This window comes from Tilletiopsis washingtonensis, assembly GCF_003144115.1.
Source record: "Tilletiopsis washingtonensis strain MCA 4186 unplaced genomic scaffold FA09scaffold_5, whole genome shotgun sequence".
Lineage (NCBI taxonomy): Eukaryota > Fungi > Basidiomycota > Exobasidiomycetes > Entylomatales > Tilletiopsis > Tilletiopsis washingtonensis.
In genome coordinates this window covers 582,194-608,672 of record NW_020312002.1, presented here as the reverse complement: position 1 = coordinate 608,672, position 26,479 = coordinate 582,194, and the positions used below count along the sequence as shown (strand labels likewise).

Genomic DNA, 26,479 nt, shown 5'->3' with positions numbered 1-26,479 from the left:
CTGTCAGCACGTTGGCTGCACGCCAACGGCGATCGACCGAGACGCCGGCATCGATCGTCCAGTCAGGCTCATGCTCAGTGTGATGAACAGGCGTGCGATTGCAGCGAGCGACGAGGCAGATTACTGAAGAGTGGGGGAAGACAGTACGGTACAGGTACAGAGCGATCCGGTGTGTTGTCGCTGGACAGATGCAAAAGGGACGCAGACGGGCGTAAAGGAGCGGGAGCAGAAGTGCAAGGCAGCACGGTGACACGAGAACCCGGAGAGTAAAATGAGCGGAAGCGGCAGAGAGAACGCCGAATGGAGGGGTCGAGAGAGTCATAAAGATGCGCGTGCGTGCGTGGGCGGGTCGTGCAGAGGCGTTGCTAGTCCGAGTCCAGGGGCGAATGATAGAGGTCCGGGTGGAGGCTGGGCTGCTGAAGCGAATGGGCGCTGGCTGGCTTGACGGTGCCGCCGCGAAAAGATAGAGACAAATGGAGAGAGAATGAAGCCGAGCGCTCAGTGCGTCCAAGCCGCGTCGATGGGGCCGTGGCCCGGCGACGAGTTGGTGCTGAGGCTGCCCGACGGCGTGAGGACCGCGCGGTTGGACTGCGGCCGTGCGAGCGAAATCGGGCCGCCGAGCACATCGTTGCTGACCGTGTCGCGGCGTTTGTTGGCTGCGGCGACCTTGGAGGCGGCGGCCGCGGCGGCGGAGGCAGCGGCGTGCGGGTCGTGGCGCGGCTCAGCCAGCGGCTGCGGCAGCGTGAGGGGCGACTCGAGGCCGTCGTCGCCCGTCGTGAGCGCGAGGAGCTCGGCGGAGCGGCCGCCGACGGTGCGGAAGTGCGTCTTGAGGTGCTGCGCCAGGTTGTCCGTGCGGCCGAACCACTTGCCGCACGACTCGACGGGGCAGCGGTGCGGGCGCTCCTGCGTGTGCGTGCGGTTGTGGCGCTTGAGGTGCTCCATGCGCTTGAAGCGCTTGCCGCAGTGGCACACGTGCATCTTGTCTGCCGAGCTGACGATCAGCGGCGGCGGGCCGGTGTTGCGGGCGCGGCTGCGCGGCGTGGCCGTGCGGGTGACACCGCCCTGCGATGTCGAGCCGCCGCCGATCGAGTCGCGTCTCCGACCGTCGACAATGTTGATGGGCGAGACGGACGTCGGCGAATCGAAGCTGCTCATGCTGCGCGACGCCATCATCGGCGCGCTGTAGGCAGCGTCGTACGGCGAGGGGTGTGCACCGTTGGGCGTACACGGCAGCGTGCGCTGATACGCCGCCGGCGTCATGGGCGCGTAGGCCTGGTTGCGCATGGGCGCCGACATGCCGCGGCTCATCGCCGAGCCAAGCGAGGCGGGCGAGCCGTTGTGCAGCGAGAGGTTGGCGACCAGGCCGGCTGGCGTGCCAAAGAGCTGCTGGTGGTGCTGTGCCAGCTGGCTCTTCTCCTTCTCCTCCCACATGGCCTCGAGCGAGCGGTCGTACGAGAGCGTGTCGAGGTCGTCGCGCGAAAGGCGCTGCAGCGGGTTGAACGGCGAGTCAAAGTCGCCAAAGCCGCGGAACGAGTCCTCGGGCGTGGTGCTGGACGAGTGCGACTGGCCGGGCGTCGGCTGCGACGCGACGGAGCCGGCCGAGCCGATCGACGTGCGGTTGACGGTGTGCTGCGGCGTGAGCGGCCCGGAGGCGAGGCTCAGCGACGCCGGGCGCTGGCCGTGGAACTGGCCAAGCGACGGCGGCATGGGCGTCGTGTCGTCGTCGACGTTGCTGCCGCTGGCGTGATTGCCGCCCGTGTACGCCGAGTGTCCGAGGCCGGTGACGCGTCGCTTGAGCGCCGGCGGGCCCATGCGGCCGCCCTGTTGCTGCTGCTGCTCGATGTCGTGGCCCTGCGAGAGCGAGAGGAGCACGTCGTGCTGCGAGCCGCCGAACGGCGAGCGGCCGACGAGGTGCTCGCCGAGCATCTCGTTGCTGCCGCCGACGCGTGCCGGCGTCGCGGGCGCGCCGAGCGCCAGCCCCGAGAGGCCGCCGAGCGGCAGCGGGCTCTGCGACGGCGTAAAGGCGCGCGGCGAGTTCTCGTCGAAGTGGCTCGGCGCGCCGCTGCTGGCGCCCGAGAGGCCCGACGCGTCGCTGAGGTTGGAGACGGAGGAGCGGCGCATCTGGTGCTGCATCGAGGCCATGAACTGCATCTGCTGCTGCTGTTGCGCGGCCTGCATCTGGAATTGCGGCGGCAGGTGCGCCAGGTCGCCGCCGTGGAACTCAAACGAGGGCATCGAGTGCGAGTGGGCCATGCCGATCGATGCCGGCTGCGACGTCGGGCTGACGGGCGCGTCGTAGCTCGAGAGCAGGCCGAGCGCGTTGCCCGAGAGTGCCGGGCCGGCGAAGAAGGCGGCGTCGGCGTCGAGCTGCGTCATGGAGTGGTGCTGGCGGTGGTGCGGCTGTGGCGGGAAGGCACCTTGCTGCTGCTGCTGCTGCTGCTGCTGGGGCTGAGAGTGTGCCTGCTGCTGCGGCGGCGGCGGCTGGAACTGCTGCTGGAGCTTCCACGTCTCGTGCGGCTGCGTGTGGCTGGCCTGGTGCGGGTCGTCGAGCAGGAAGGGCGTGTCGAGGAAGGGGTCCATGCTGGGCGGCGCGGCGGGTGTGGCGAGCTTATAGGCCGGAGCGACGACGACGGTGCCTCACGGACGGCTGGCCAGTGCGGCAGAGCGCGATCGGGAAGCGCGGGCGCGGGCGACAGACGAGGCGCGTCGGCACAGCGACACGACGCGACGGCAGCGGCGAGGCGAGGCGGCGGACGCGTCGATGGCGCAACAGCGGGCGGACGGCGGGCAGGCGAGGCGACGCGTAGAGCTGGCAGTAGGCGAGGTGAGGGCTGTGAGGGCGGCGTTGGGCTGCGAGGTGCAAGGGGATGGCGGGCAGGCGAGGGGCAACGAGAGGGGCAGCGGCCGGGGCACGAGGAATGCGCTGTGCGTCTTTTAGGCGGGGAGCGGCGCTGGGCGGGCGGCGCTGGGGGCGCGTCGCGCGCGGCGGCGGCACAGGTGCGGGAACAACGGCGAGGCGGCGAGGCGGCACGGCGCCGCAAGTGTGCATCTGCTGCGCCAAATGAAGCAGGTCTGCGCTTGGCGGGCGCTGCGCCAGTGGCGGCACCGGCGCAAGGCAAGGCGAGATGCACAGCGGCAAGCGATGGCGAGCGCGGCGGCGCAGCAGCAGGCAGACGAGCAGCGGCAGCGGCCGCCGCCGCAGCGCAGAAAGCCGCACGCCGCTGCTGCCGCCGCCCGAGAGGGCAAGTCTTGCCCTGCGATAGGCACGGGCAGATCGCCTCGCTGTCGGCCTCGCAGCGCACTGCAGCGGCGTGCAGCAAGCTGCAGCAGCGTGCATGCTGCGCTGCGCATCATCGCCGGGCAGCATGTCTGCAGCGCGCATGGCCGGCCGGCGGCGTGCTCTCGCGCTGCTCTCGCTCGTCCCGCATGCGCCCAGCAAGCGAGCGGCCGCTTGCTTACCCTCGCCGTGCTGCTCTCGGCGGTGCCGGCTGCGGCTGCGGAACACAACACCGCGCCACGGCGCTGGCGATGCCGGAATGGCGAGAGCGCACCGTACGATGCATGGCAGCTCGTCCATGGCCGCCGCATGCTCCGCTCGTGGGCCATCCAAAGCCCGACGCCCGCCACGCCGATGAGGTGCCGCACGGCGGCGCGACGCCGAGGCAGACCCTGCGGCGGCGCATGCGCCGGCAGCGGCGGCACTCGCAAGAGTGCAAAGTGGCAGAGGGCGTGGCAGAGTGCCGCAGAGCGCCGTGCCGTGGCGCAGTGCCGCAGCAATGCGCGACAGGCACGGCGCCCGCCTTGTGCCGCACCTGCCGCTAGAGGCAGGCAGGCGGAGATGCACACGACGATGCCCGCCCGCAGCTGCAGCGCCGAGGGCGCAGCACACGGCACACCTGCCTGTCTGGGCGAGAGCAACACCGCCGCAAGCTCCGCCGCCGGGCGCTGCGCCGGCGTCACGCCTGTCTGCCTGCTGCCAGACCGTGCCTGCGCTGGTGCGCTTGCCGCTGCCGCTGCATTTTGCCGCACGGCTCGCCTCGCCTCGCCGCGCCGCGCCGCTTTGCTGCTGCTCTCGCGGCAGTGCGGGGAGAGCCAGCAGCCAGAGCGCTCGGCCCGGAGACCGAGCACGCGGCAGGATACGCCGTGCGGCAGGCGGCGTCGAGCGGTGTGTCGCAGCGAACGGCTGCGTGCAGCTCGGGGAGCCCGCGAGGCGCCACGGCACGGCGAGCCGTGGCGACTCGCTCCTGCCGCCCCATGGGCAAAGCGTCTGCACCGCAGGCGCATGGGAACGCGCAGGATCGGCGGCGTGCTTGGTGTTGCACGGCTGAGACGGCGAGGCAGCACGCAGCGGCAGCAGCAGGTGCAGCAGCAGCAGCGCGTGGCGGCGGCCGCCGGGCTGACCGCCGGCCAGCGCTCCGCCGGGCGGAGCACGCACACCCCCAAGACGACGCTTGGGCGCTGCAAATGGCCGCAGGTTCGCACGGCTCTGAACGCAATTCGCAAAGCGCTGCCAAGAGGGCTGCCGGCGGAAGGGCGCCGCGCTGACCAAGCTCGGAGCAGCGGCGGCGGCACAAGGGCCGCTCCGGAGGCTCGTGGTGCCGCTGCGGGCGGCTGCCGCTGCGGGCGCGGGCGAGCTCGTCGCTCCGGCCGGCCCGACGCCGCAGCGATGCGAATTCGGCCAGCTGGAGCAATGTGAGGCCTCTTCGGCTCTCAGCGCTGCCCATGACGACGCCGCGAGCAGCACCTCTGCGCTCTCTGCTCGTTTGCTTGCTCGGTGGTGCTGCGGCCGGCCGCGGGCGTGCAGCGCGATTGGCGGCAAGTGAACCTTGCGGCGCAAGCCCTCGCTCGACAGGCGCCGCCGCCGCCGCCGAGCCGTGAGCGTGCGAACGCGGCGCCAGCGTGCAGCGAGCCGCAGCAGCTCCTGCGCAAGCAGCGCAAGAGAGGCGCTTGCCTCGGCGGCACTAGACTTTCGGCGTGCAGCGGGTGCCTTGATGCGTTGTCGCGCGCGTCGTCGCCTGCAGCGCAAGGCCTCTCGATGCAGCGTCGCAGTCGAGTTGGCAGCGGTGCTGCGGCTGCACGCCGCTGCACGCCTCTGCGTCCGCCTCGGGCGACGGCAAGTCCGCCAGCAGGCGGCGTAGCGCTGCGGCGTCGCGCTCGCGCATGTACAGCATCGACCGCACAGGGTCGAGTGCAGCGAGGTGCAGGCCAAGCGGCAGGCAGGCGAGGCCCGCCGCAGCATGCTGAAGGCGAGCTTGAGCTTCAGCCGGCGTGAGCCTGGCCTCGGCGAGCTGGAGCAAAGGCTCTCTCGGAGCCGCAGACGAATTGATTGGTCGTCGCCGCAGCACGCAGCACCCAGAGAGAGCGGAGCGCTGAGGCGCGCATGCGGCCCCCGAAGTCGGCAGCGACATCGCCTGGCAATCTCGCACGCAGCACCGCAGCGGCTTCTCTCGCTCGCTGGTGTCGAAGCTTGACTCTGCCTGGCCCGGACGCAACGCTGCTGCTGTGCTGCTCGCTGCGCTGGCGAGATGCACCCCAGCGCTAGGCGCCGTTTTCGAAGCGGCGCTCGCCGCACGCGTGTGACCGTTGCACGCTGCAGCGGGCGGCGCCGCAGCCGGCCGCCCGCACCCGGCGCCAGCCGCAGCGCCAGCGAAGACGCTGGCCCTCCGTGCATGGGCTCGCCCAACGGCCGCGGTGCGACCGCATGCCGAGCTGGCCGCCGCAGCTGCAGCTTGGTCTGTGCTCGACGAGGGGCCCTCGGGTGCACGCACGGGCGTTTGTTTGGTGGGTAGCATGCATGCAGGGCCCTCCGCTTGGCCTCGGGCAGAGGCAAGCCGGGATCCACCTTGCAGCTGCGGCACCCTCCAGAGGGCCGAGTATCGCCTGGCTCGGAAGAGCCCTGGGGGGCATGAGCCATGCGCACGACCACGCCCGCACACCACACAGTAGCGTGGGCCGGCTCACACGTGCTCGCGAGCGTGGCGCCAGTGCGGAACCGGCAATGGCGGCTCGCGCCTCCCTGGCGTCGGCCGTGCCCACGGCCCATGCAATCGAATGCACGGTGGCCGCTCGGAGGCCTGCACTTGCCTCGTGCGCATCTCGCCCTCGTCGTGCTCCGCTTGTGGGTTGACCGCCATCTCCACTGCATGCGGTGCTCCCGCCGCCGACGATGACGACGCGTGCGGAGGGTACGTGCCGTCTCAGCGGACGATGACGGTACGCTCGTCTCACCACGCTGGCTCAGCTGGCGGCATGAGACAGCACCTTGTCGGACGCAGCTTCTGCGACGCCGGCCACCCGGTGCGCCGCTCGTCGTTGCTCTCCAGCAATTCCCAGGATCGGTCGCATCCCGCTCGCGCACTCATGCACGCTCGTCGCCCCATCCCCGCACCCGGCGTCCTCTCCTGTGAAACGCATCGAGGCGCCGCCACCGTCGGTGCTGCAATGTGCCTGGCCTTGCACGAGCGAAGCGCGTCAGCGACGACGACGAGTTGCGCCCGCCAGCTCCGGCGGCATGAGCGACGCAAAGGCTCGGCATTCGGCTGCTGCTGCAGGGCGAACCTCGGGCGGGCGCTGCCGAGCTGCTCGCGAGCTCGTCGCATGTTCCCAGAGACGCTCCGCTCCGCCCTTGGCTGCAGGGGCGATCGTCAGCGAGCCGCGGAGCCTCGAGCGGGACGCCCGGCTGCGCTCATGCGAGGATGGGGACGGCGCTCGTGCTCCAGGACGACCCTTGCTCTCGAGGCGTGCCTGCTGCCTCGGCGAAGGGCGCATGTGAGTCGCATAGCGTGGCAACTGCATTTAGCGCATGACGAGACCGTCATGCTTCGACGACGAGATGGGAGTGCTCGGCCGGCGGCGCCGTGCCCTGCCCCGTGGTCAGCTTCGGCGAGGGCGCGCAAACCCGGCCGCCGCCATCGGATTGCCCGTGAGGCGCGATCGCAAGAAGCCGCGCGGCGTGGGCGTGCGGCGTGCGGCGTGCGGCTGACGGCGGCGGCGTCGCGCCCGAGCTCGCTTCCCGCCGATGGCGCGTACCGCAGCTTCGCATGAAGGCGCCGCGCCTGCGCCAGTGCCGCCGCGCTTCCATCTCGCCGAGGCTCCTCTCGCTGACGACGCGGGCCGAGGAAGGCCCTTCTCCGGGTCGGACCTCGAGGAGACATTCGAAACTCGCGACAAAGAAGAGAATCGTCCGCCCTCTGCAGACCCAGGAATCCCTCAGAGCTCGGCACCCTCCAGTCTCGCTCACGCTTCTCTCGGACAAATTGGCCGTGCAATTGCAGCTCCGCCGCCAGTCTTCGCGGAGGCTGTCCTGCGCCGACGACGACGCGTCGTGGACGCGCCTGGACACGTGACCGTGGCAACCCGACGGAGCAGGCTGGCCCACCACGTGTGGCCGAGGTGGCCGGCTCAGGACCCCTTGGACGTCGGCGTCGACGCCGGCAGCTCGGCATCGCCAGGGCCCCGAGCCGGCACACGGCGGCCGGGCAGCGACGAGTCCGAGTAGTCGCGCGTCGTCCAGTCCCATGTGTGCACCAGCATGCCTTCGCGCGGCTTCTCGGCGGGCGCCTCGTCATCACCGGCGGCCGTCTGCGCCACGATGGTGCGCAGCGCCGGCGCCAGCACCGAGTGGCGCGCCGCGAGCAGGTCCGACGGCGCAGGGCCGCCCTGGAAGACGCGCTCGACGCCAGAGTCGTCGAACACGGGCGGCGGGTCGGCCGAGCGCGAGATGCGCTTCAGCAGGGCCGGTCCCGACACCGTGCGGGCGGCCGTCATCGTGTGCGCTGGCCAGCGATGGGCAAGTGCGGGTGCGAGTGCTCCGCTGGGCGCAATGAGCGCAGCCGGTCGTCCGCCAGGCCGCGTCGCGGTGAAGAGGCCCGTCGACGTGACGAAGTGTGACGCCGATGGCGTGAAGGGCAGGGCGGAGGGCCGAGCGGCGACGGCCGCGAAGATGCTGTCGCTCGGCACAAAACGTCCTGGGTCTGCCAGCGCCAGCGCCAGCATGCGACGCGTGGCAGCAGCGCCGGCGTGCGCTCCGCCCGTGGGGGTGAGCAGCGTCGGCGGAGCCTGCTCGGCCACGAGTGCCCGATAGTCGGCGGCAAAAGCTCGTAGGCTGGAAGCGCGAGCGCTCGGCTCAGGGCCAATGAGCCCATCGACGGACGGCAGATCCGATATGCCTTGCTGCGTAGCAAGCGTAGAGGCGTCGTATGGTACTCTTCGGCGCCACACGTCGTTGGCGCCGTCCGGCGGGTCGTCCAGATCTGAATGTTGAGCCGTGCAGTTGGTCTTCGGAAGAGCCTCGGCCTTGTCGTCTAGCGGCGATGCCGAGCTGCGCCTGGCCTCGCCGTTCTCGAGATGATGCGATGCTTCCGACTTGGCAGAGCGATACTCGCCGTCATGTAGCACCTCGACTGCCCAGCCGTTCGACAGATCGCTAGCCGTGGAATGGGCAGTGAGGAAGTGCGCGTCTGGGAAGTGCGGCAGAAACGACGGCACGTAGTCTGGCTGCTTGCCGACTCTTCGCCGCTTGCCCGCCGACGAGCTGCCGGACGAGCTGCTCCGCGAGCGAGACGGCGTCCGCGCCTCATCTTCGTCCTCCGTGTCGGCGGCCTGCACCAGCCATGGCTCATCCTCTAGCAGCTGCAGCTGCTTCAGGTCCGTCAGAGCAGCCTTTGGCACCGAGACGTAGTGCAGCTCTTGCCGTGCCGCCGGTGCTGGCCGCCGTCCGTGGGCATTGAGCTCTGGCGAGGACGGTCAGCTCTGCCAGCGTACGTCTATACTCGTCACTCACCTGCGAGAGCGGGATCGCGGTGCGCGTCGCTCGCCGAGAGGCCTGCACCGTCCTGCACCCAGTCGGCCAGCTCCTCGACGTCCGTGCCCAGATCATCGATGGCTGCCGCGACGTCCCAGAAGGCCGGACGCGTGCGGCCCGAGTGCTGAGCGCGTGACGCGGCCGTCGAGGCGAGAAGGGCGATGTAGCGCGCCGCCACCTCGGTGAGCACGTCGAGGGCGCGCTCCGACGTGCGAGCGAGCGGCTGCGTCGAGAGGAGGCGGCGCATCGAGGAGCGCAGCGCGGCGTGGGCACGCGCCGACGACGAGCCGGCCATGGGCGCAGCGACAATGCGCGGCGCGGATGCCGGCATCGACGAAGGGCCGGCCTGTGCCGAGAGCTCGGGACGAGCCATGGCGCACGAGCAGCAGCGAGCGGTGGAGGAGCTGAAGGAGAGACAGAGGCGCCAGGTGTGGAGAGGCAAGCACGGCTCGGGCGCAGCGCGGCTGAGCCGCGGGATCGCGCATCGGGCGCTTCGGCCGAGCCGCGCCGCGCCTGGATTTTTTGAGGCGGAGCGCTGCGCCTGCACCCCGGCCCCCTCCATCCCAGCCTGCTCTCCACCCTCACACCCAGACACACGCACCATGGCGAAGCAGACGAAGCGCACGAAGAAGTTCGTCAAGAACAACGTGAGTGTACAGTGCTGTTTGCACCACGCGTCAGCCGCTCATTGCCCGCCCGCCAGCTTGATCGCACGCTCAAGACGCGCCGCGAGGGCGCAAAGAAGAAGGCCGTCATCGAGCGCTCCAAGCAGGCAAAGGCGCACAAGGCAAAGAGCGGCGCTGCGGGCCGCCAGAGTGGCGCAGATGCAGCGCTTGCCGGCTCGGCAGGCGAAGACGAGAGCGATGCCGAGTCGGACGCCGCGGGCCCGATGGGCGTAGACGAGTTCCTCGGCGGCGGCTTCGAGGCCGGCATGGGCGGCGACGAGGATGACGAGTCGGGCGATGAGGATGATGAGAGCGAGGGCGATGACCTAGAGGACATGGAGGAGCTGTCCGGTGAGTGCTTGGCATACAGCATAGCAGCAGCGCGGCGCTGAGACGCCGCGAGCAGGTGATGAGGACGAGGAGCTCGACCCGGAGGCGCACGCTGCACAGCTCAAGGCGCTGGCGGCCAAGGACCCGGAGTTCTTCAAGTACCTGCAGGAGAACGACGAGAACCTGCTGGCGTTCGGTGGCGCTTCCGATGACGAGTCTGACGAGTCGGAAGAGGAGGAGATGGCAGCGACGGCCACCAAGGCCAAGGGCAAGGCCAAGGCGCGCGACGACGTGATGGACGAGGACGAGGACAGCGGGCCGCAGCTCGTGACGCTCAAGATGCTCGCCGGCTGGCAGCGCAGCATCCTGCAGCACCACTCGCTGCGCGCCTTCCGGCGGCTGTTGCTGGCCTTCCGCGCTGCCGCGCACATGGGCAGCGAGAACTACGGCGGCGAGGCGTCGAGCTACGTCGTAAACGATGCGCAGGTGTTCAACAAGCTCATAGTCACGACGCTCAAGTACGTGCCCGTCGTGCTGGCGCACCACATCCCGTACAAGGAGACGAACAGCCGCTACAAGCTGCCGACGAACTCGCCCAAGTTCACGGCGCTGCAGCGGCCCATCCAGTCGTACTACTCCAACCTGCACCGGCTGCTGCGCACGCTGCCCGAGCCGAGTCTCGTGTACGTCGTTGTGAGCGAGAGCGCAAAGATGGTGCCCTGGCTCTTGCACAGCCGCAAGCTGGCGCGGGAACACGTCAAGGTGAGTCAAGCAAGGTGGTGTGCATGCGCGTGGCTGCTGACGCTGCGCTCGACAGCTGCTGCTGGACCAGTGGGCGACTGCGGAGGACAGAGTGCGCATCGCTGCGTTCCTGAGCATCCGGAAGATCGCCGCTGCCTCCGACGAGACGATGATGGACCTGTGCTTGAAGGTGAGCTGCGGACCTCAACACTGTGCAATGTATGCCTGCTGACGCTGTGGCTTGCAGGGCGCGTACCAGAGCTTTGTGCGGTCAACAAAGCTCACGACGGTGCACACGCTTCCGTCGATCAACTTGATGAAGAATAGCGCTTCGGAGCTGTACGGCCTCGACCTGCGGGCGAGCTACCAGCACGCGTTCGGCTTCATTCGGCAGCTGGCCATCCACCTGCGCACCGCGCTCAAGGCCAAGACTCAGGAGAGCTTCAAGAGCGTGCTCAACTGGCAGTTTGTGCACTGCGTCGACTTCTGGTGCCTTGTCCTCGGCACGACGTGCGATCAGTCGCGCGCGGCCAAGGACAGCGAGATGCAGCCTCTGATCTACCCGCTGGTGCAGGTGGCCACCGGCGTCATCAAGTGAGCGCACGCGTGCTGGCTTGCTGCTGCCTTTGCTGACGTCCCGCGCCTCAGGCTGATTCCGACGTCGCGCTACTTCCCGATGCGCCTGCACGTCATCCGCTCGCTGCTGCGGCTGATCCAGAAGACGGGCGTCTACGTACCGCTGACGGCGCCGCTGCTCGAGGTCTTCGACGCACCCGAGTTCCAGCGCAAGCCCAAGGGCTCGACGCTGGCGCCGCTGAACCTCGAGACGACGCTGCGTGCGCCGCAGGCCTACGTGCGCACGCGCGTGTATGCCGACGTCATCGCCGAGGACTCGACGCACCTGCTGCTCGAGTACCTCTCCACGCAGGCTCGCTCCATCGCCTTCCCCGAGCTCGTCGTGCCGCTGCGCACGCAGCTGCGGCGCACGCTCAAGGCCTCGACGAGCCCGAAGCTGAGCACGAGTCTCAAGGCCATCCTCGACAAGATCGCGCAGAACTCGGCCTGGATCGAGAAGCGGCGCGCCACGGTCGAGTTTGCGCCCAACGACCGCCGCGCCGTGGCGGCGTTCCTGCGGACCGAGAAGGCTGAGGCGCCGCTCGAGTCTGCATGCCGGCTGGCACGCAAGGTGCTGGCGCAGAAGCGTGCGCTGCTCGAGCAGGCGGCGCAGGAGGTGCGTGGCTGAGGCGCCGGAATGGATGCGATGTCACAGCAGACGCGGAGCGTGCGAAGGCCTAAGTTACAGAGTGTCGAACGAGGAAACGCAGGAGGGGGCTAAAGATACAGCAACGAGAGTGAGGAGCGCATTAGAGGAACGGAGACGTGCGCACAGGAATGAGGGTGGAGCAGCGGGAAGCAGCGAGCAGGTGTGTGCTGCAGGGAGCGCAGTCTAGTTGCCGGCGCCAGTGATCTCTGCCAGACTCGAGGAGGCCGTGAGGATCTGGTACGGCGGCCGCGTGTCCATCAGCGCCGACTCGATGCTCTCCGAGCGCGGCAGCGGCGGCCGGCGACTGCGCGGCGTGATGTCGGCGCATGACTCGGCGGCTCGCTGGAGAAGCAAGAGAGTGTTGGCGTTGACGGAGGCGTCGTGGCTGGGGCCGACAGGGGTAAGACGAGGTAGGTAGCCTGTGAGAGTGCGCGTGGTCAGCCAATGTCACCAGCATGCGTCCGGCGGACTCACCAAGAGTGGCACCGGGAGAGGATGGCACGGTGCTGCGCGGCGTGCCGATGGGCACGAGCGTGGAACGAGGCGTGGTGGCCTGACGGCTGCTGACGCGGCTGCGCCGGGAAGTCGCGACATCAAGGAGGTTCGGCGAGGCGACAGGCGGCCCAGCGGCGCCGCTGCGCTGCGATGCTCTTGCCACACGAGTGCTCTGCGTCTCTGCCGGTGCACTCTCCTCTCGTGTGCGCCGGCGTTCGTTGCTTGGTCGACTGAGAAGCAGTGGCCGCGGAAAGAAGGACGGCGAGCGTGGCGACGAGGCTGCCCATGCGTTGGGCTCGAGCAGGCTCGGCGACTCCTGCACCGGATGAGAGAGATGGCGCTCTCGTGCCGGCTGCAGACCCCATTCGCGGCTTGCTTGCAGCTGCGCCTGTGCTGACGCCTGGAGCTGCTGCAGCTCAAGCTCGCCGAAAGACGGGTGGGAGGAAGAGATAGCAGACCAGTCGCTGTGGACAGAGGTCCCAGTCAGCCTGGCTTCGTCGCGCCTTGGCAGTGGCTTGCGCTTTGCCGGCGATGTTCCGAGACCAGTGCTGCTCGCCCAGGACGCGAAGAGCGAAGCCGAGACCGCCTCTGGCACAAGCGTACGGCCTGCGACTGATCGATGGCCGTCCGCGCCGGACAGGCGCACCTCCCAGCTCAGCTCGAGGCGCGGCGGACCTCCGTGCTCATCATCGACGATGCGCAGCTCGAGGCCCTCTGGCGGAAGCTCGACTGAAGGAGGCACCTCTCGCTGCCCTTCAGTTCGTCCGTGGCTGCGTCGAATCGAGGCCCGCACGTCCGGTCGAGCTGCCTGTGCGCGCGCACCGGCTGCCTCGAGCGACGATGCACGGTTCTGCGGCGAGCAGTGCGCCTCGAGCTTGCGTGACGCCTGCGTGAGCAATTCTTGCAAGCTATAGACGCTGTCGCGAACGCTCTCGTCGTCACTCGCATCGCTCTCGGCGTCGCTACCTTCCACTGATGAGAGCTCATAGAGGGCAGGGCTGCGCGCGTCTTGTGCGTCCGCGACGATGACGTCCGAAGCCTCTGCCGAAGCACTTTCGGCATTGAGCACCTCGAAGCAGTACTTGCTGCCGCCAGTCTTGCGCGATGCGCCGATGGCCTCGGGCGACTCAGACAGAACAGAGATGCCGTCCAGGATGCACGCGTGGACCTGCGCCTCTGGGTTCGGCGATTGCGTCGCGGTCAGAAGAGACGTCGAGGTGTCTCTCGAGGCGGACGCGGAGGCTGGGTCGAGAGACTCAGCCTCGGAGTCGATCAGGCTGGGACACTCCGAGCTGATGCTGGTGCACGTCTCATCGAAGCTGATGCTGCCGTCATGCGAGGCGACATCGAGCGGAAAGCCTTTGCCCGGCGCTCGCGGACTGCCGCGGTACGCCGAGAGGGAGAATTGCGCCGGACGACGAAGCTTTGGCGTCAGACTTGAGTCAATCTCTAGCTCTGCCTCGAGTGACGAAAGGCCTTGCTTGGTCAGAGCGGCCGCTGGACAGTAGCGCGGGTAGCGTGCAGGTGTCACCGGCGACAGTGACGCCGTGCTTGCGCTCCCTCGCCGAGACGCCGCGGGCGAGAGCGTCGGCGCTGTTGCGATACTTGTCGCGGGAGAGGTAGGTGTTGACGGAGCAGAGACGTCGCCAGGCTCGGGCGCACTTCTGATGCGAGCAACTGGCCGTGCAGGTGTCGCCCAGGTGCTCCGTGTGTGCGGTGCATTCGACAGCCACGCAGGTGTCACATAGTGGCTCGGTGTGTGCGGTGCATTCGATAGCCAGAGATTGCGCGGATCGTCAGCTGCGAAGCCGGCAGACGGCGAGCCCCGAGCCGTCGAGTCGATCTCGTCGAGCTTCGTGGCAGAGGCCGAAGTGGCGATGCGTGCGACTGGCGCAACAGTGCGAAGCTCCGGCAGAGATGGCGATCCTCGCAGCTGCGGCGCCGCCGCGAGCTTCGCCTCGACCTGCGCAGGATGCATGGCAAACGACACACCCTCGGCAATCGGCATCGGCGCGCTGATCAGCTGCTTCGTGACGCTGCCTGCCGAGCCCACGAATGGCTGATGACTGCCGGACAGCGTGCGACCAGCTGCACCTCGTCTGCGTCCAGGGCTGGCGCCGAGGAACGCATCATCGCCGTGAGAGGCGCGCTTCCGCGAGCGCGATGTGGCACTATGAGCGTGGTGCAGCATCGACTCCATGAACGAGGAGATGACGCTGCTGCTCGACTTTCCGTCGCTAGACATGAACTCCGGGAAGACGGCCGACGTCGGCGAAGGTACGCTAGAGTCATTTGCCGAGGCGCTGCCTGAGGCTTGACGCGTGTGGGAGAACATAGGAAGTCCTCGCAGCTTGGCGAGACGGCGACCAGATCGAGCGGGCGAGAATGTCGCACTGCCGCGCAGCGAGCCTCCGTGAGGCACGCCCTCGCTCGTGGTGCGCATGCGGCGCGACCGCAGAAGAGCATCGGTGTGCTGCGCTGTCTCGAGCAGCGGAGCGAGCGACTCTTCCTTTGGCTCTTCCGGCAGTGCCTTCCACTGCAGCGATGATGCGCTGGTGTCGGCACTGACGCGAGCTGGCCACGGCTGTTGCTCGGGACTGGGCGTCGGTGCAGCCTCGGCACTTGCGCGCGGCCGTCGTACGAGAGGCGGCCGCTCGAGCTGCACGATCTCGGGCGAGGGAATGAAGAGCGGTGCCGGTACTCGTCGCGACGGCGAGACGGGCAGGCGACTGCGGATCGGCGTGGTCTGCGATGCACTACTGACCATGGCCGGGCTCTGCGCGGCCTTGAGCGGAGGTGCCGACGGCGACAGGCGACGCACGGGCACGTTGCCGTCGCGCGGGCGCAGTGCATTGCTTGCGCGAGGCGTCGCAGGGATCCGTGAGGTTACACGAGAAGGCGCCGTCTCGCCGCTGGCCGACGCTGCCACTGGCTGCGGCAGCGGCGAGGCGGCACGACTGCTGCGGCCCGATCGCGACGAGTCGCGCGACGCGGCCGAGAGCGCCGGTGATGGTGGGCCAGGTCGCAGGGTCCCTGGCGGACGGCGTAGAGCCAGCGGCGTGCTCTTGCTAGAGGTATGCAGCGGCGAGAAGGTCGCCGCCGGACTAGCGGGCACGAGCAGCGCCGAGCTGGGCGACTCAAGCCGCGCTGCCGGCGTGGTGGTGAGGCGCGGCGAGCGCGGCATGCGGCTGGCCGTCGGCGTGCGCGGCGAGAGCACCGCACGCTCGGAGCTGGGTGCCGGGAGCGGGCTGTACGCGGGCGACGAGACCATGCGGGCGCTGCGGTGCGGCGCCACGGGCGACGTAAAGGCGCAGTCGGGCGCCGCGCTGGGCCGCGAGGCAGGCATGCGCCGCAGTGGTGGCCGCACGGGGATGCGGCTGTGCGGCGACGACCCGAGGCCACTGCCGCTGCCGCCGCCGCGCGAGAGGTAGTCGTCGCTGGCGTGAGGCATGCTGACGGAGAGGGCGCGGAGGAGCGCCGAGGCCAGAAGCGGCCGGATGGTGTGCAGCAGATGGACGTGCTGCGTGGGATTGAGAGAGCGAGTCGGGTCGGGTGGCAGCTGCTCGAGTGCGAGCGACGTGGTGCGTGGTTTGTCTGGAACGGCGAGGAGGGCGAGAAGGTGGCCGAGCGAGGATCGTCGGAAGGCGCGAGGGTGCGAGATGCGAGAATGCGAGGCGTCACAGGGAGCGCCGGTGCGGCGAGCAGAGGGCGGCGAGGGCTCAGGTGCGCATGGCAGCGAGGAGGTGACACGAGAGAGAGAGCGAGAGCGAGGAGCGAAGGAGCGTGAGCAGCGCTCACACGCCGAGGCCGAGGACAGGGTGAGGAGGAGAGGAGCAAGGCGGGGTCCATCGCGCTGCGTCCGCCAGCTGCGGCTTGCGCAACGGACCTGCGATGCAGGGCCAGGCCCTGAGACGAGCACGCTGCGATGCCGCTGTAGCGGTCAGGTGCAGGGTGAGCTCACATCGTCAGTATCCCGGCCGCCAGAGCCGCGAGAAGATCGCAGCGCCGGCGCGGTGCAACGCGCACTGCGCCGGGGCGCTGCGCCCCGTCGCTATCAAGTCAGCGCTGCACGGTGCGCATGCTCAGCCCTTGTGCCGTGCCGCCGGCCTGCCCGATGAGGCATGTGCGGGTCAGGCCACCTTCGCGGCCGCGACATGGCTGCACTCTCGTGTCTACACGTGGTGCAGACGCGCGCGTACGTCCTCTTCGAGCGTCGAGCGTGGCCTTGCTTCGCGCTTGCTGCATGCTGCTGCCAGCCGGGACCTGCGTCGATGCACCGCTGCGCTACTTCGCTGCAGCGGCCGGCGTGTGTCGGAGCCCGAGGCCGAGCGAGGGGCAGGCACGGCAGGCGGCAGGCGAAGCGGCGTGCGGTACGTGTTGTCAGGGGTTGTCCGTTGGCTTCGAGACGCGTCTTGCCGCCACGACGCCGCTGCTCCCGCGCTGCTGCTGCGTAAGTCCGCAGCCGTTGCGCTGGGACGATGCAGGGGCGGCGGCAGCTCGCCGCGCTGGAGAGCGCACCTCCGCATGCCACCACCTCGACAGCTGCAGGCGATGTCGAGATTCGAGCTTGCGCTTGAGTTCTGCTTGCATGCCTCTGAGCGGAGCCGAAGAGCGGCGCTCGAGCAGCTCGCGACCGGTCAAGACAGCGGGCCTGCTGGCGCGCCTGGGAGCGGCATGAGCCATCGTTCCTCTTCGCTCTTACATCCCGAGGCTGAGCTGCAAGCTCAAGCTACTCCGCGCCTCGAGAAAGGAGCGACAGATCGGTTTGTCGTCCACAGCGTGCATACACAGCGAGACCTCACGGTGGCTCGAGGACAAGTCAGATGACGGCGGGCGCTGCGCTGCTCTCTACGCGTCCCCCAGGCGCGTGTCGCGTTTCTTCGCACGCTCACCGCCTCCCTGGAGCGGCTGGCCGCATGTCGGTTGCAACGGCTGAGATCTCACCTCATGTCAGCTCTGGCCTCCTGCATGCTCGAGCTTGCCTTTGCGGGTGCGTTGGTGCTGCGCACGTGTGTGTGAGAGAGGCACGATGTGAGCTGCGCTGCGCTGCCGTTCCCGGATGCCGCGGCCCACGCACGCGCCAGCTACCGGACGGGGTGCAGCGCTGCTGCAAGGGAGCCCTCGCGCCTGCCGCTGGCGCGGAGAAGCGCGCTCAGCAACAGCGGCTCGCCGACGGAGCCTCATGTCCCGAGCCATGAGGAGCTCACTCGACTGCTTGTGGAGTGCGGGGCACAGGACGATGGGCTGCCTCGGGACCGCGCGTGAGAGCACAGAAGGGGCAGCAGCGGCCGCGCGTCTATCTGCTGCTGCATGCTGGGCACAGGGCGTCACCGACTCATCGTGTCTCACTCTCACTGCCGTGCTCCGCTACGCCCGATGCCATGTGCCAGATGTGCTAGATTTTTAGTAGTCGGCGGAAATAGGTACACAGCGCAGATGACGCGGAGGGGGACGGGGAAAAGGTAAATGTCTGTCTTGGGGACGAATGTGTGGGGGGAGACCAGAGTGTGGAAGCGACGGCGGGAACAGATGGCGTGGAGGACGCCGACGAGGAGGAACGAGACACGGCGGCGGCGGCGCGCTTATGCGACCTGCGGGCCGGCGGCGAGCACCTCCTCCGACACGTCGGCGGCGTACTTCTCGAAGGCGCTGCTGAACATGCCGGCGAGCTTCTTGACCTCGACCTCGAAGGCCTTCTTGTCGGCCCAGGCGTTGGCGGGGTTGAGGATGCTGGCGTCGACGTTCTTGACGGCCTTGGGCACCTGCAGGTTGAACGTGTCGAACTTCTCGAACTCGGCCTGCGCGAGCGAGCCGTCGTGGATGGCGTCGACGATGGCGCGCGTGAACTTGAGCGGGCAGCGCTTGCCCGTGCCGAACTTGCCGCCGACCCAGCCGGTGTTGATGAGCCAGGCGTCGGCCTTGACCTTGCTCATGCGCTCGGCCAGCATGCTGGCGTAGCGGCGCGGGTGCAGCACGATGAAGGGCTGGCCGTAGCAGGTGCTGAACGTCGGGCTCGGCTCGACGACGCCCTCCTCGGTGCCGGGCGTCTTGCTCGTGTAGCCGGCGATGAAGTGGTACTGCGCCTGCTCGGGCGTGAGCTTCGACACGGGCGGCAGCACGCCGTAGGCGTCGCAGGTGAGCATGATGATGTTCTTCGGCGGCGTGTCGGCAATGCACGGGATCTTGGCGTTGGGGATGGCGTCGATGGGGTAGGCGCAGCGCGTGTTCTCCGTCAGGTGCGAATCGTCGTAGTCGGCGATGCGCGTGTTCTTGTCGTACGACACGTTCTCGAGGATGGAGCCGTAGCGGATGGCGTTGAAGATCTCGGGCTCCTTCTCGGCCGACAGGCCGATGCACTTGGCGTAGCAGCCGCCCTCGATGTTGAAGACACCCGTGTCGGACCAGACGTGCTCGTCGTCGCCGATGAGTCGGCGCTGCGGGTCGGCGCTGAGCGTCGTCTTGCCCGTGCCCGAGAGGCCGAAGAAGAGCGACACGTCGCCGTTGGGGCCCTCGTTGGCGCTCGAGTGCAGCGAGAGCTGGCCGAACTTGACGGGCTGCAGGTAGTGCATGACGGAGAAGATGCCCTTCTTCATCTCGCCGGCGTACTCGGTGCCGAGGATGACCATCTCGCGGCGCTTGAAGTTGATCTCGACGCTCGTCGACGACGTCATGCCCGACGTGAAGCGGTTCGCCGGGAACTGGCCGGCGTTGTAGATGATGAAGTCCGGCTCGCCGAAGTTCTTGAGCTCCTCTTGCGTGGGGCGGATGAGCATGTTGTGCATGAAGAGCGCGTGGTAGGCACGCGCGCAGATGACGCGGACCTTGATGCGGTACTTGGGGTCCCAGCCCGCGAAGCCGTCGAAGACGTAGATGTCCTCGCGCGTGTTCAGATAGTCGATGGCACGCTCGCGGTTGATCTCGAACGTGTGCTCGTCCATCTTGATGTTGACGGGGCCCCACCAGACGTCGTCCTTGGACGAGTCCTCGAAGACGATGCGCTTGTCCTTGGGCGAGCGGCCCGTCTTCTTGCCGGAGAAGTTGATGAGCGCGCCGGAGCTCGAAATGACGGCGCCCTCCTTCTTGATGGCGTCCTCGTACAGCTGCGCGACCGAGGCGTTGCGCTTCAGGTGAATCTTCTCCATGTCAAAGCCGGCCTGCAGTGGAGGGTCAGCGTCGTGTGCTGCGACTGAGCGCTCGACATGCGCACCTTGGAGAAGAGCGACAGGTCGTTGTCGCGCAGCAGCGGGTACGTGTCGTGGTGCTCGCCCTGGTCGGGGAGCTCATCGTGCTGGAGGAGCAGGGGTGAGATCGGGTTGAGAGCACGCGCGCCGACGACGAGCAGCGACTCACGTGGTTTCCGGGCGAGGCCATGGTGACGAAGTGTGGTGGTGTGAAGGTGTGTGTGTGTGTGTGTGGTGCGGCGTGTCTACTGCGAGGGTAGAGGTGGTGGAGGAGAGAGAAGAGTGAGCCGGGTGTGGGCGAGAGGAAGGGCGGGCGCGGGGCAGGAAGGCGGCGGCGGCGGCGGCGCAGGCGAGGCGAGGACCCGGCGTGGGCGCAGGGCCGGCACTCGCCGGGTGCCGCGCAGGTGGAGCAGCAGCCAGCGCTGGCGAGGCAGGCTGGCAGCGGCGGCGCTGCAGCAGCGGCACAGCGCAGGCAGGCTGGCAGAGGCCGCTCGCCCGCGCACTGGCCAGGCACCGAAGTGGCAAGGCCGACAGCTCCGGCGCTGCCCGCGCGGCGCGCGCGGCCCCGCAGCGCAAGAGCAAGCGCGCACACCCGATGCCCGAGCCGAGGTTGCCTCTGACGTCTTCGCCAGCCGCGAAGCTAGAGCGCCAAGACGCAGCAAGGGCGGCGACGATGACCTCGCCAGGCAGCAGCTCGACCTGCTCTATTGTCCTCGCTGAGGAAGCGCAGACAGCGGCCGGCGCTGCCCCGCATAGAGGCCGGGAACGCGCGCGCGGGACTCGGGACAGCGCGCGCCAGCACCACAGCGCACGGCGAGCAGCACTCACGTCTATAGGCAGCCGGTCTAGGGGTCGCAGTCGAGGTGGTGACGAGGCAGACGAGAACGAGAAAGAGGATAGAGAGTGTGCTTGCCTGAGACGCCCAGATGCGAGCCCTTATGTACCTGTGCGGTGCGGCGCTGGAAGAAGGCGGAGAGCGGGTGCGCTCGGAACGCGCCGGGCGCCAGGCGCGCGGCGCGCTCCCGGCGCACCCGAGAGCCGCCGACCTCCGCATCGGAGCGGGCGCACGGCGCGCCTCGCCCTTCCCCCGCACGGCACGCCGCGGCCGCAGCTCAGCCCCCCGGCCTCTCCGCATGACGCAGACGAGCAGAGGGTTGCAGCTGCCACGCTGCAGCTGAGCGCTGGAAGGTGCAGCTGCTGCATGCTGCCGGTCGGCCTCGGTCCGCATCGCGCATGCCGCGGCGCCCGTCGATGCGGTGCTGCTCGCTGCAGCAGCAGGCGGAGAGGTGGACCTTGGGCGCACACGGCGTGCAGGCCCTGGCCGACCTGTCGATCATCGACGTGCCCGGCTTGTGCCGTTGATGAGCCGGTACCTCATTATGCTGGCCACTCTAGGGGTAAAGGACCTGCCCGAAACAGAGAGCAGAGCATGCCGCAGGAAGCGCTGCGACAGCGGTGCAGTGCTGCCTGAAGGCATCGACCTCAGACGGCAAGCACAGCAGCTAAGATCCTTCGGAGAGCTACGCTCAGACGGAACGAGAAGGCGGGGCCGGTGCTGGAATAGTGAGCCGTACCCAGAGCGGCATCTCAGCTCACGGCCGCCGCCGTGGCGTAGAAGGGCCCTGAGCATCGGCGCATGCACCGGCAACGGTGCCGTGCAGCTTTCTTCGCGCTTCGCCCTCGGCTGCGATGCCGAGCGGCTGGAGCAGCACCCAGCGCCACAGCAGCCATCTCGCTCGAAGGCTGTGCTGCAACATCTGCTGCTGGCAGTGCTGGTGCTCTGCAGCCCCGCTCTCCGCTCCCCGGAAGGGTGCATGGTGCTGGAGCGATGCACACGGGGCAAAAGGCGCGGCTCGACGTGCAGCCGGGGGCTGGGCAAGGCTCGCGCCGCGCGGCGCGGCGCTGCGGAGGCGGCGTCCGCATACTGCTGCCGCACTCGGCGTTGCCGGCGGGGGACGTGCAGCAGGGTGCAGCATCCCTGGAGGAGCTTGAAAGGACGCAGCCCGGGGCACGCCGAGCTGCCTTTTCTCTCGTCTGGGGCTGCCAGCATGCCAGCAGCTTTCTATCTCGCCGTCGCTCTTGTGGGTTGTGGCTGCTGCTTACCCGGCCCGCGCGCCACGAGCTGTACCCCGCATTTGCCGGCGTGGGGTCGAAGACCGTCGGCTGGCAGTTTAAGCGCGAGCAGCAGCAAGCGACCAAGACACACGACAGATGTGCTGAGGAATGGTATCTCATTGTTCATCAAGCCGCATCTCGTCCGCCTAGCCGCAGAGGACATCAAGAGCTGTCGTCGCTGCTGGTGTCAGACGTGTCGCTGTCCGAGTCGGACGGCGGCGCCGGGCCCAGCCTACTGAGGGGCGCAGCTGGCGCAGCGTCGGACAAAGACGAAGACGTGTCGCTGTCGCTCGAGCTGTCGCTGGAGCTGCCAGCTTCCGCCGCCGGCTGCACAGCTGCACGACCTCGTGTCGCCGTCGACGCAGACGAGTCGCTAGAGTCGCTTGAGCCGCTCGAGCTGCGTGAGCTGCCTGAGCTGCTCGAGCCGGAGCTGGTGCTGCTCGTGGCAGCGCGCTGCTGCCTCGCTAGAACGACGCGGGGGCTTTGTCGCGCGGACGATGACTGCGAGGCAGAGCTGCTGCCCGAGGAGCTCGAGGACGAGCCGGAGGAGCTGCTGCTGCTGCCGTCGCTGGCACTTGCGTTCTTCTTGCTGCTACTCTTGTCGCCGGGACTTCTGTCGCTCTGGCTGCCACTGCTGCTTCCGCTGCCACTGGCATTGCTGATGCTGATGCTGCTGTCGCTGTCGCTGCCACGGCCTCTCATCACGACGTCGTGATCATGCGCTACAAGAGGCGCACCTGCTGGGCGCGACGCATGTGCATGGCTCACGCTCGTCGCCGGGTAGAACGGAGACGAGGTCGAGGAAGAACGGATGGAGATGGCGCTTGGCGAGCGACGACGTGCAGGCTGCGTGGTAGCGGCAGGCGCATGAGCTTGCGAGGACGAGTCGCTATCGCTATCGCTGCTGCTACTGCCGCTGCCGCTGCTGGAGGACGAGCTGCTCGTGGACGTCGAGAGCTTCGGGGCTTGGCCAGCGGACGCGCGCGAAGGAGAGACGCCGGAGGAGGAAGATGAAGAGGAGGAAGATGATGCGCCGGCAGCGGCGCGCCCTGGCGTCGGTGATGCCTTGGGCGCCGCGGAAGACTCCTGGCGTGGAGCTGATCGCGACGAGGCATCGCTCGAGCTACTGGAGTTTGGGCTCGAGCTGCTTGAGCCTGAGCTCGATCGGCTGCAAGCTCGGGCGCTGCCAGCTGCAACGCTCTGCTGCATGACGCTTGGCGCCGAGTCGTCATCACTGCTGCTGCCGCTGTCGCCACTGCCTGCACTCGAGCTTTGACTGTTGTCGCTGCGCGAGTCAAGGCTGACCTCGTCGTCGCTCTCTGACTCTGAGCTACTGCCGGAGGCTGCATCGCTGCTCTCGCTCAGTGCGTCGATGTCCATCTTGTCATCTCGGCTGCCTTCCGCCTCGCTGCTCTCCTCCTCGCTGCTGCTCGTCTCCTCCTCGTCCGAGTTGCGCATCTTCGTCTTGCCCTTGAGAGCGCGCTTGAGCTGCGAGCGCTCCTCCTCGCTGCTCGCCGGCTCTTCCTCGCTGACTTCGACCCAGCCGCCGTCCTCCTCGCCATCTTCGCCCTGCAGCCTGACGCGAATGTCCCTGCCCCACCATCTGCGCCAGTCTGCCTCCTCGGCCTCCTTGTCTCGGCGCCTGTCCTCCTCTGCGATCTGCTTCCAGCGTGCCTGATGCACCTGGTCGCGCCGCTCTCCTCTCGGCTTGACGAGGAATGGCGGGCGGTAGCGCTCTGGCACCGCGTTGCGTCCGACGAGCGGCGGAGCGATGCCGACGACTTCGTCGTGCATGTTGATGCCGACGTTGCTTCGCTGCAGGCGGCGGATTTTGGCGGCCGTCGCCTCAGCCTCTTCGATGTCGTCCTCATAGAGCGAGCTCTCGTCCGATACGACGTCCAGAGCCTGCGGACGCTTGCGCTTCTCACCGCTCTTGGCCTCGCGGAGCTCTTCGCGCATGCGCGCCGCCAGCCGTTCTCGCTCCGGCTCAGTGGGAACGTGAGCGCGGGAGAAGACATGCCGGGCCGTAAAGACCTGCTCGTCTCCGGGCGGTGCACGCGCGGCAGCGCCATCGATGTCCACGCCGGCGCTGAGCGCACGCACCTCGTCGTCCGGAAAGAGGGCGCCGAGCCAGTCGACCGGCGGGTCGGCGACCATGTTCTCGCGCGCGGCGCGCGCAAGACGCTCCTCAGGATGCACATTCAGCGTGCCATAGTGCGGCAGCGATGTGGGCAGGATGGGCGTGTGGGCAAGGAGGGCATCGTTGATGTCGGCGCCGCTGATGAGCCCAGACCGCTTCTCGCCCTCGTGAATGACGCGGCCGAGAACTGCGCGCACGAAGTCGGACACGTGTGAATGGAGGTCGAGCAGCAGCAGTGCGTTCAAGCGCGCTGGCGCCTCGGCGGTGCCGACGGTCGCGGATACTTGCGGCGGTGCGGGCACGGCAGTTTGTAGTCTGAATGGAGCCGTCAGCGGGTCTCGTTGAGCGAGATCAGACGGAAGAGCGCGCCACTCACGAGTGTAGGTGGGCGATGCGACTGACGCTGAGCAGCTCAAGATCGAGCTGCTTCAGCCGCCCGAGGACGCCTCCGGTTTGCAGCGCGTCGACGCCGATGGCCTTCCATCGCCGAGTGGCTCCTGCTTGCTGCTCAAGAGGCTGCGCAGGAGGAGCTGCAGCGGGAACAGACCTGGCCGGTCCAGCCGCGACACGAGGCGCCCGGACGGGCGCCGCTGCGCTGGATGACTCGGCACTGGCTGGCGCCTCATTTGCCGCCTGCAGGAGCTCATCGACCGCGTTTGTATCCACCTCGCTGTCGCTCTCCTCTGCCGCCTGCAGCGGCTCGATGGTGTCCAGGCGTCCCAGCCTGGCCGCCTCGACGACCGCGTCGTAGCGGGCCTTGACAGCGGGATTCTTGGAGACCGACTCGATGCCCATGAGCTTCGCCGCCTCGAGGCCGAACAGCCTGATGCGGCGCGCGATGCGGTCTGAGACGCGTCTGCGCTCGGCAGGTGTGTTGTTCTCCAGCACAATCTCGATGCCCTTGAACATGTAGCGCCCGTCCTCGTCCGTGCGGTTGTGAATCTGCCAGCCGAGCTCCTGGGCCCTCTCAAGCCCAGAGCGCTGCACGCGCATGCAGATGCGCTGCTTTACGTGCTTACGCTGGCGCAGTGGCACTTCGGAAATGTCGATGCCTTTGTAGACCTCGGGCGCCACGTGCGGCGCCAGCGGCGGCAGCGGATAGTAGAGCTTCTTGTCTTCTTCTCTGCGCCGCCTCCGGCGCGCCTTGCGGCGTTCCTCGAGTGTCGGGCGCACCTTCTTGTCGCGCATGCGCCAGTCCATCGTCTGCGTCTTTGCCAGGCCGTAGCGCTGGATGCGCGACAGGATGCGGTAGCGCACGCGCTGCCGGTCCCGCAGCGGCACGTCGGAGATGTCGATGCCGTGGAACCAGACGGGCTCGAGTCCTTGCCGCCTGCGCTCCCGAGCCTCCTGTCGCTCTGCCACCACGATGGCTCTGCGCGGCGCGGGCGCCGGTGGCGGAACGCCCTGCGCGAACGCCAGCTCCGCTTGCGACAGCGAGGCCAGCACACGCAGCGTAGCAGCATCGCGAGCGTGCGCCAGGGCAGCCTGCCCGCGACGCGCCGCAGCCAGCAGCTCGTCCTCGTCGACGCTGAGCGCTGGTCCCATCGGCACTGCAGAGCTCGATGCCACGGCGCTTGGCCGTGCGTCGGCAGCGAAGGAAGCCGTCTCGAGCTCAGAGAGGAGCTCTTCAGTCCAAACGAAGTGTCCACCTTGGCTGTCCGGCAGCGGCAGCGACAAGTCTGCCTCTAGCTGCGCCATCTCGAGCTCCCAGACGCTCTCGGCAGCTCTGCTTGCGCGCTTTTTGGACTCCTCCTTGGAGACCCATGCCACGCAGCCCGACGCTAGCGCCTCGGTCCAGAAGGCATCGAGCAGGCTGCGCATCCGGCTCTTGCTGCGCGTCGAGACCTCGTCGAATGGCTCGCGCCGCACACGAAAGCTCGGCACGGGGTGAGTCGTGGCGAAGTCGACGTACGAGTCTGGCGCGATGCTCGTGGAGAGGAGCAGCTCCTCGACGGCGTGTTGAGCGTAGACATTGACGGCACGTCCCGCAAGCTGTCCGCGCTGAGAAGCGAGCGGGGCATGCCGCAGGTAGAGGAGTACCGTCACAGTCTGCACCGCCCAGGCGACGGGACGCTGCAAGGTGCTAAGCGCACGCGAGCGCGGCGAGAGCGGCGGCTGCCCCGGAGGCCCAGCAGCTGACTCGCCTGCGCCTTCTGGCTCGGGCGCCGCGAGAGCATCGTGCGGCAGGTGTGCCATCTCACCTGCGAGCACACGGCTGAGCTGATCGTGCCGCTCCTCGAGCCTGCCGCTCATCTTCTCCTCGAGCGCGACCCACCGCTCGCTCATCTGGCGCGCCGAGGGGAACATGCGCTCGCTGCGGAAGTGACTGGGGCCAAGGGTTGCTGACAGAGTGCGCTGGCGCTCGAGCGCAATGAGCAGCGCCGCGACGTGTTTGACAGAGCGGCCCGTCTCGAGAGCGATGAGGTCGGGCCGCGCCTTGGAGTGCCGGCGCAGCGAAGGCCAGAAGGCGCCGAGCTGCTGCGTCGTCCAGGCATTGGAGTCGGCCGAGGACGCGAGCGAGTCGTCAGAGCCGAGCGACGAGGAGGCGGCTGAGGATGAGGCGCGTGGGTGCAGATGCTCGTGAAACGCTGCGGCCTCGTGTGCCAGCAGCCGTGCGTAGGGGATGAGCGACTGGTGCACGCCGGGCAGCGCACGCAGGCGCTCCTTCGGCGCGCCGAGCGCGAGAGGCACGGCAGCAGGGCCCGCCGCCTGCGCCGCATCGTCGGCGCCGGAAGACGGCATGGC

The 26,479-nt window shown here is 68.5% G+C and overlaps 9 protein-coding genes across 9 annotated transcripts; 3 read left to right on the top strand and 6 right to left on the bottom strand.

The window, feature by feature from the left end:
• Window positions 1-79: 79 nt before the first annotated feature.
• Window positions 80-2,970, bottom strand: FA09DRAFT_328577 (hypothetical protein). Its single transcript, XM_025741826.1, has one exon. The coding sequence runs from the start codon at window positions 2,578-2,580 to the stop codon at window positions 499-501; it is 2,082 nt and encodes a 693-aa protein (XP_025600072.1). The 5' UTR covers window positions 2,581-2,970; the 3' UTR covers window positions 80-498.
• A 4,015-nt stretch (window positions 2,971-6,985) lies between these two features.
• Window positions 6,986-9,223, bottom strand: FA09DRAFT_345389 (hypothetical protein). The gene is made up of 2 exons (XM_025744693.1): window positions 8,783-9,223; window positions 6,986-8,732 (listed from the first exon to the last, which is right to left on the bottom strand). The coding sequence occupies exons 1-2, from the start codon at window positions 9,174-9,176 to the stop codon at window positions 7,402-7,404; spliced, it is 1,725 nt and encodes a 574-aa protein (XP_025600071.1). The 5' UTR covers window positions 9,177-9,223; the 3' UTR covers window positions 6,986-7,401.
• A 176-nt stretch (window positions 9,224-9,399) lies between these two features.
• On the top strand, window positions 9,400-11,856 carry FA09DRAFT_305727 (Noc2-domain-containing protein). The gene is made up of 6 exons (XM_025740510.1): window positions 9,400-9,450; window positions 9,507-9,819; window positions 9,875-10,560; window positions 10,616-10,729; window positions 10,787-11,133; window positions 11,188-11,856. Exons 1-6 carry the CDS (start codon window positions 9,406-9,408, stop codon window positions 11,780-11,782), a joined length of 2,100 nt encoding a protein of 699 aa, XP_025600070.1. The 5' UTR covers window positions 9,400-9,405; the 3' UTR covers window positions 11,783-11,856.
• A 28-nt stretch (window positions 11,857-11,884) lies between these two features.
• Window positions 11,885-15,969, bottom strand: FA09DRAFT_218821 (hypothetical protein). The gene is made up of 2 exons (XM_025739541.1): window positions 12,278-15,969; window positions 11,885-12,222 (listed from the first exon to the last, which is right to left on the bottom strand). The coding sequence occupies exons 1-2, from the start codon at window positions 15,747-15,749 to the stop codon at window positions 11,987-11,989; spliced, it is 3,708 nt and encodes a 1,235-aa protein (XP_025600069.1). The 5' UTR covers window positions 15,750-15,969; the 3' UTR covers window positions 11,885-11,986.
• FA09DRAFT_218927 (hypothetical protein) lies at window positions 15,970-17,305 on the top strand. The gene has a single exon (XM_025739542.1). The coding sequence runs from the start codon at window positions 16,190-16,192 to the stop codon at window positions 17,123-17,125; it is 936 nt and encodes a 311-aa protein (XP_025600068.1). The 5' UTR covers window positions 15,970-16,189; the 3' UTR covers window positions 17,126-17,305.
• Window position 17,306: 1 nt separating this feature from the next.
• On the top strand, window positions 17,307-17,966 carry FA09DRAFT_218928 (hypothetical protein). The gene has a single exon (XM_025739543.1). The coding sequence runs from the start codon at window positions 17,358-17,360 to the stop codon at window positions 17,703-17,705; it is 348 nt and encodes a 115-aa protein (XP_025600067.1). The 5' UTR covers window positions 17,307-17,357; the 3' UTR covers window positions 17,706-17,966.
• FA09DRAFT_328571 (putative phosphoenolpyruvate carboxykinase) lies at window positions 17,678-19,768 on the bottom strand. Its single transcript, XM_025741825.1, has 3 exons — window positions 19,649-19,768; window positions 19,506-19,586; window positions 17,678-19,452 (listed from the first exon to the last, which is right to left on the bottom strand). Exons 1-3 carry the CDS (start codon window positions 19,667-19,669, stop codon window positions 17,881-17,883), a joined length of 1,674 nt encoding a protein of 557 aa, XP_025600066.1. The 5' UTR covers window positions 19,670-19,768; the 3' UTR covers window positions 17,678-17,880.
• Window positions 19,769-20,714: 946 nt separating this feature from the next.
• On the bottom strand, window positions 20,715-21,642 carry FA09DRAFT_218805 (hypothetical protein). Its single transcript, XM_025739540.1, has one exon. The coding sequence runs from the start codon at window positions 21,527-21,529 to the stop codon at window positions 20,813-20,815; it is 717 nt and encodes a 238-aa protein (XP_025600065.1). The 5' UTR covers window positions 21,530-21,642; the 3' UTR covers window positions 20,715-20,812.
• Window positions 21,643-21,756: 114 nt separating this feature from the next.
• FA09DRAFT_324790 (hypothetical protein) lies at window positions 21,757-26,476 on the bottom strand (the record flags this gene model as incomplete). The annotated part of the gene is made up of 2 exons (XM_025741135.1): window positions 21,757-24,049; window positions 24,111-26,476. 2 exons carry the CDS (start codon window positions 26,474-26,476, stop codon window positions 21,757-21,759), a joined length of 4,659 nt encoding a protein of 1,552 aa, XP_025600064.1.
• Between the last annotated feature and the right edge of the window lie 3 nt (window positions 26,477-26,479).